We start from the raw sequence: 7,771 nt of genomic DNA on the forward strand, positions 1-7,771 counted from the left end.
CAGCTTCTTAGAAAGCAAGATGCTTGGATACAAAACCCCCAAAAGTCATTCCAAAGTTCCCTTTAAACAGCCATTTCAAGTACTCCAACTGCATCAGAGAGTCTTACCAGAAATGACTGATCCCATTCTCAACGTCAGTATCAATAACTAACTTCCACTTTTGCATGCCTTGAGACCCAAACCACAATTACTGATGGAAGCAAGGATTTATTTAAAAGAAGACAGCAGTTCTAATTCTGCCTAATGTTTCTTTTTAAGATGTCTCATCATTAAAGTGGAACTGCCTAGCTGAGGGCACCCTCCAAGAGGTAATACAGTTATCCCTTCCTATTTGGTGGACTTTGTGATACTGGGTGTGACTGTATGCCATGTCCCTCAGCAGTGGCATACAACTTTGATCCACGTTTTGGCCAATGGTACTAAATAAATATGATGTTTCACAGTCAGGTTGGTTATCTTCAGCTAAGAAGCATACGACACATGACAGAAATGAACAGCAAAGATGCAGAGTTCAGTTTTGTCCCATTGTCTCCTGACTTGTGTGCTTAAAGTCTCCACACAATTCAGAAGTGTCTCCAGGTTGCCCTAATATTTTTTTCTGGCAATGGCTAGGGAAGCAACAACAATTTATATGGGTGACAAAGTTACTTACATAGGAATGGGCATGACAGTGCCACTGGAGTATGACTTACTTGCTTTCATCTACTAAAATTACAGTGTCCTGAATGCTATTCCCTACAGCACCATTAATGATCTCCTGAAGAGAAAGTTTTATAACAAGGACTTATTTTTTCCTATAATTATGCTGCTATAATTATCCTTTCTGTTATTCTGTCAGTAAATCTGTAATTGTAATATTAATCATAGAATCTGACAAAAGTTTAGGTTGGAAAGGACTTCTACAGTCAGCTAATTCAACCTTACGCTTAGAGCAGGGCTAACTTAGACATTAGACCAGTTTGCTGAGGCCTTGGCAAGCCCAGTTTTGAAGACCTGCCTGCTACAACCTTACTAGCGTAGCCTTGTATTTAGTTGGCCTTCATTGCTGCAATGGTGAACTTCCAATTTATATTTATATTGCTGACAATCAGGACCTCTAGTTATTTCTTTGCAGATCTACTACCTACATGGTCAGTCCCTGTCCTACACTGTTGCACGGGACTATTCCGTCCTAGCTGCAGGACTTTTCCTTCATTTCTGTTCCGTTTCATGAGGCTCCTGTTATCAGTTGCTCGTCTAGGTATCTCTGAACGGCACCCCTGTCCTCTAATGCATCAACCACTATCCAAATCACTGTCATCCACAATCCTGCTAAGCATATATTCAATCCCATTGTCCAAGTTGTTGTTGATTAAGATGTTAACAATATCATCCCAAGTATCAATCCCAGAGGAACACTACTGAAACTTTGAACTGTTGAGTACCACTTTTTTTCTTCCACCCACTGGAAGCTTCAAGTATTCTACACCCATATTACTATAAATGGTATAATGTAATATACTGTTGCTGAATCAACAACAATTTGTTTTTGTTGTCTACCTGGACTTTAGTAAAGCCTTTGACAGCATCTCCCATAGCATTCTCCTAGAGAAACTGGTGGCTCATGGCTTAGACAGGTATACTCTTCGCTGGTTGGCTGAGCTCAGAGCGTCATGGTGAATGGCGTTAAATCCAGCTGGTGGCCGGTCACAAGTGGTGTTCCCCGGGCTCTGCAGAGGGATCTGGACAGGCTGGATCAATGGGCAGAGGTCAACTGTATCAGGTTTAATAAGGCCAAGTGCCTGCACTTTGGTCACAACAACCCCATGCAACGCTACAGGCTTGGGGAGGAGTGGCTGGAGAGCTGCCCGGCGGAAAAGGACCTGGGGGTGCCGTTGACAGCCAGCTGAATATGAGCCAGCAGTGTGCCCAGGTGGCCAAGAAGGCCAACAGCGTCCTGGCCTGTATTGGAAATAGTGTGGCCAGCAGGAGTAGGGAAGAGATTGTGCCCCTGTACTCAGCACTGGTGAGGCCGCACCTTGAATCCTGTGTTCAGTTTTGGGCCCCTCACTACAAGAAGGACATCGAGGTGCTGGAGCGTGTCCAGAGAAGGGCAACGAAGCTGGTGAGGGGGCTGGAGCACAAGTCTTATGAGGAGCGGCTGAGGGAACTGGGGTTGTTCAGTTTGGAGAAGAGGAGGCTGAGGGGAGACCTTATCGCTCTCTACAACTATCTGAAAGGGAGTTGTGGTGAGGTGGGTGTTGGTCTTTTCTCCCAAGTAATTAGTGATAGGACAAGAGGAAATGGCCTCAAGTTGCACCAGGGGAGGTTTAGACTGGATATTAGGAAAGCTTTCCTTACTGAGAATGGTCAAGCATTGGAACAGGCTGCCCAGGGAGGTGGTGGAGTCGCCATCACTGGAAGTGTTCAAAAAATGTGTAGACATGGCACTTCAGGACATGGTTTAACAGGCATGGTGGTGTTGGGTTGATGGTTGGACTTAATGATTTTAAAGGTCTTTTCCAACCTTAACGATTCAGTGATTCTGTGAATCACAACAGGAAAAGACAGGAAGAAAGCAAATAAACAACTTATCAGCTATATGTATGTGGAAAAGCAGTATTTTAAAAGGTTAACTGTATCTTTAAGAATTGTACCATGATTTTGTTCAATCCCTGATTCACTAATAGGAATTTTCTGACATCTTTCTATCTTCATCCTTCTTCAGTTTATCTTCTTACAAAAGGATAATCCATGTATCCCTAAATGCATGGATTCCTTCAAATATGCATTTTGTTTAACAACAGCTAAGCATGCTTTCGGAAAACTGCAACCAGTCAGATAGCTCCTTCTCTTGCAGTGAAGCTGAAAATAGCCCAATAGAGCTTAGCACACAATTTGTAGCAGATAGCTTTAAAAGGAGAAAGTGGTGCTGGAAATAGTTTGTCTATTATGTATACCAGGCAAGATTGCCTGTCTACTTAAACTAAGTCTTCTTAGCAAGGAAACATTAAAACCACTGCAAGCATCACTGCCTTAAACCAGATGCAAGACTTTTTATTTCCACTGTTCTTCCCACAGTACTTACCCATTAATTTATCATGCCTTGATGATCAGAGAAATGAAAGGAAAAAATAGTTTCTTTTAAGGTGAGTAAACACACAAGAAAAAGAACCTAACTGATCAAGTTATAGGTATCTGGACATTGGAATCAGAGAGTAAGAACACTCTTTTGGTTTTTATGTTTGTGATACTGAGTTCGGACAGCATGGAGGAGAAAACTGAGAAAAAGGCGTCTGAAAGATGGCTGAAACTGGGATTTGGCAACTGTCAGAGGGAAAGAATTGAGGTCACAAGGAAAAGTTACAGGATTCAACAGACATAATCAAGTCATAGACGCATATATGTCTGTATGTGTCTAAAATACATTATGTCACCATCAAAAATTATTGTAGAATATTAGAGTACAAAAAAAAATTCTACTGTGGCAGTTTATTTGTTCATTTCCAGATAGAAAAACATTAAGAACCGTTGCCAAAGCAAACAAGCTGTAAGTGTAAACAGACACTAACATACTAGAAGAACATCTGGTACAAACACTGTCAACTTTCCACATATTCTTAGACACGTATTTGTGGTTAGTGTTTCAGCTGCACTGGGCTTTTTTTAAAATTATTTTTTTAATGAACTATGCTCACAGTTCATACATGCTCAAAGAATGGTCTCACACAATCAGTAATCATGAATAAGCTCTCAGTATAAATTTCTCATGCCAAACACTGCTTTGCAGTGCATCTTCATGTTCAACTCCCTGATGTGCAACTGTGCTGTTAGCTTTTCTGAAGACAGTAAGCAAGCTGTTTCCATAACAATCCACTGCTAAAACAGAATTAAAACATTAAAATAAAATAATGATCTGATAAACAACAGTGAGAAGTAAAAACATGAAGTACTTTTAGTAAAAATACCGAGCTACTACCCATGACTAGCACAAATTGGTCTGGTGCCCACTGCGGAACAAAGAGGAGGAAGGCAAACCATGTACCATCACGTACTCCAGACTGAATAGCCTAGACAGGCTGTGTTACTACTATTAGAAGAATGTAATCAGAACACTTGTTCTACATTACTGAGATTAGCAGTATAGCCTTTACAATAACTCTGACAAAGTTTAGATTCCAGTTGCTGACGTAGACATTGAGATTGGCAGAGGTTTCTGCACCAATAAAACAGGTGGACCAAGAAAAACACATTAAATTATCTCAGGTTTTCCTTAATTATAAGAAAGTCAGTCATATTGTATCTTACAACAGTTTATGTCTACTTCTTGCAAGTAGAAACACTGAAGTTGTTTTTAAAGAATGTTAATCCCAAAAGAGGAAGAATGTTTGATTTTGCTTTGAAAATCATAATTTCATTCTGCCCCTGTTGTTTGGTGTCTATCAGATTGAGGTTAGGACATTCTCATGGTAAATTTCAAATTTTTACTTTTTGTCCTCATAGCACTGTTGTCAGGATCCTGCAAGGCCCTTACAGAATTAAAGTGATGCTCTGCTGAGTGATTTGTTGAGCCTGAAGTGTGAATTCCATAATTTGCATGAACTACCTACACCTTTCCGCTGCCAGCTCTGCTCTTACAAGCCAGTGCACATCAATCCCAACTTGCAATACCCTGAGTATTACAGTCCTTGGCCTATTCTGAACGGAGCAATACACCATGCTAAAATACATGATCATTCCCCAGCATCCACAAAACTTTGTATTGGACTGAAAAGACAACAAGTGTTGTCAAGCAAATGACAAACAAAATCTACAGATACGCAACATAAGGGTAATAACCATTTACCTTTTTAAGATCATTAAGCTTCTTTTCCTCAAACATACAAAACTGATCAACATTTCATCATCATAAAATTAGTATAATTTCAAATTATTTTTGTTGACTATAAAGATTAAAACCTCACCTTTGATCCTTCCTATTTTGTTCTGGAAAATATTTTATTCCTAAAACATACTAAAGCGCTTTACTTGTGCTGGTGACATTAAGAGCTTAATACCTGCCCATACATAGTCCAAGGAAGTTCTGAAAACCCACCTAAAGAAGATTTTAGTTTTGGAAAATTCACATATTAGAAGATACAAGATCTGTAACTTTAATTAATAAATTTTCAAAAGCAAATACATTATTTATGCACTTATGCATTCCTCTATGATGTAATCTTATGAAAAGGTTTTATAGTTGATATCTTTTATATGGTATTTTAGAAAGAAAAGCATTATTTAAACATAAAACACATTTACTGAATTAAAAAAAAAGAAGAATATTCTGTTGGTATTTACTGGATCAAGCTCTGCAGAACAGAGAGTTACCAAATGTTACCAAAAAGTCAAAGATTCTTAGCAAGATAAAACCAGGATAACGTTAAATATTCATACTCAGATGAAACATGTTGGTGGTAGTAGTAAGACAAATCTGGTAAAGGAAAATTAAAACTATTGCTGGTATGTATATTACCAACTCCCCATACAGGCGTTCATGGGACTGTTCATTGGGTTACTAAAGCAGTTTTCAATTCACACTCTTTTCTGAATTTAGACTCTGCTAGCTCCAGGACAGTAATAAAGATGAGTTACAATGATATATCAGAGAAGTTTCTCCAAATAAAAAGGTGCAAAGCTTATTAAATTTTATCTTTGCAGGACTATGCATGACATGATACAATTATGACTGTGAAGGTGTAAGACTGAATGGAAGAAAGTTTAATAAACCAGCTTTCTGCTTTCTCAAGAAAAAACAGATATACACAGATGATAAAAACCCACCCTACTATAACCACAAGATTAACACAGTAGTTATCTACCAATGTTTCCTCCTGCACAAGAAACAAATTCCACATAAGCTTCTGAAGCAAAATACTATTCCTGAAATTTTCTGTAAAATGGTACAAAGACAAAACAAAGTAAAATTCCATGGCCATTATGCTAGGTGTGTTTGCATACTGAAAAAAGTTTCAGGAAACTTAAACAGATGCTGTAAGATGTTGCTTAAATCAGTTTGTACAACACAATAATTTGGACTGGACAACATATTACCTAAAAGGAGTATTGGTAAAAAAGGGATACATACATTTTTGCAACAGAAAAGGTGAGACACTTCATCAGTTGTCAGAACAGTACTAGCTGGGCAAGAGGTACCATATTAGGAAAAAAAGCTTTTTATTTGAATTTTTGGTCCACTTTTCCATGATACTTTACTGCCTCTTTTTCATACTTTTAAATAGTATGTAATATTCTACTCAGTTTGTTACTAATCTGAAAAAAAGAACAGTTCTTCAACCTTGCTGTACTTTTAAATGGTTAAGCAGTACCAAGAGCTTCAAGAGGGATTTCATTAAATAAGCATTTTAGGATTGACTTACCTATAAAAAAGTTTGAACTTGCTTGCTCTGAACAAATATTTTTCAGATATCCTCAGATGTTCCTAAATTGTGTTTATATTGTAGGTAGATTATAAAAGTTTATGTGTGACACAATTATTTGGTCTAATTATAATATACAACAAAAGTAGGTTGTTCTTGAGATTCTCTGCACAGAATAATTTAACCTGTCTTTTTGATCACAAAATAAGAGACTGATGTGGGTTAAGTTTTTGTTTTGTCCAGAGGTTTTAAAAATATAAATGAAAAATGCTCATTTTTAATTATTTTTTAACACATTTTCTTTTGCACATTCATATGGGAGAGAAGGAGACTTTATAACTGTACTCATTTCAGTAAACTGACATATAGTTCACATGAAGTAACAAAGATTCCCTACCTTGATGGACTGACTGTAAGGTCCAATGCTAGCAGGTGCCCAGTGGGAAATGCTCTGTACATGCATGACCAGTTTTTCATCACGTAACACGTCATCCGTTGCAATGTCATACTTATGTGCAAGGCAGTCAATGCAAAACAGTACTCCATCAGGTAACAGGGTTTCCACACATACTCTGAAAACACAAGACAATTATTTTTTCAAACAGAAAGTTTGCTTGCACCGACTTTCAGCACGTATTTTCAATTTTTTTTTTGTTTGGATACTATGGTATGAAATATAGCATCAGGAATATAAAACAAAAGCTATCATACCGCAATAACCTGCTAGCATTTACACTGTTATCTCCTCTCCAAATAATGATCAACTTCAGACTTCCAGCAAGATAATTTCTATTACCACAAAGAAACTAGCACCATAGCCAATGGCTCATTTCCATTTGGTTATTTTTATGATGTCTATTACTTTATTAAGAATACATGAGTTCTTTTATTAAATAACCTTGACCACAGAACTCTGGAAATGCCAGCTAAGTTATGCTAAGCAGTCTTCAGACTGAGTGTATCATTGTCATATTCTCACCTCCACACATTTTTCACTGAATCTCCTTCTAATGGTTCAACTAGAGGTTCAGATTTCTAAAAAGCAGCAGCTTATTGTTCCTTTACACCCTTCTCACATGTTATCTCATCGTGCCATGCTGAGTGTATTTTTCTCTTATACTTCAAGCTGCATGACAGACACACACTTATGACACGACTGAAAACCTTCTTAAGCATTCATTAAAAAAGTTCACTTCTGTTTGCTCCAAGGAAGACTGAGTGCCTGGATGGACAGACAGACAAACGGTCTGTTGCATGTGGCCAGTGAAAAAGCCAGTGAAAAAAGTGGTGGGTGGGAATCAAGATTTCAAAGCCTGAAAAATTATTATATTTGCAGTCCATGCATAAAAAAGTCATTTAGCTCCCAGCAGGAA

At 37.9% G+C, this 7,771-nt stretch overlaps 1 protein-coding gene across 1 annotated transcript in view; it reads right to left on the bottom strand.

Annotated features, from left to right (window-relative positions):
* Positions 1 to 7,771, bottom strand: part of LOC104625711 (diphthine--ammonia ligase-like) — a gene marked incomplete at both ends in the record, with an annotated part of 100,438 nt that overhangs the window by 45,853 nt on the left and 46,814 nt on the right. Inside the window, one exon of the mRNA XM_010293410.1 lies at positions 6,796 to 6,970. Within this exon, the coding sequence (XP_010291712.1) occupies positions 6,796 to 6,970 (175 nt within the window). The remainder of the gene's footprint in view (positions 1 to 6,795; positions 6,971 to 7,771) is intronic.

The sequence above is a fragment of the Phaethon lepturus genome, unplaced genomic scaffold, assembly GCF_000687285.1.
Source record: "Phaethon lepturus isolate BGI_N335 unplaced genomic scaffold, ASM68728v1 scaffold5918, whole genome shotgun sequence".
In the NCBI taxonomy this organism is placed as follows: Eukaryota; Metazoa; Chordata; class Aves; order Phaethontiformes; family Phaethontidae; genus Phaethon; species Phaethon lepturus.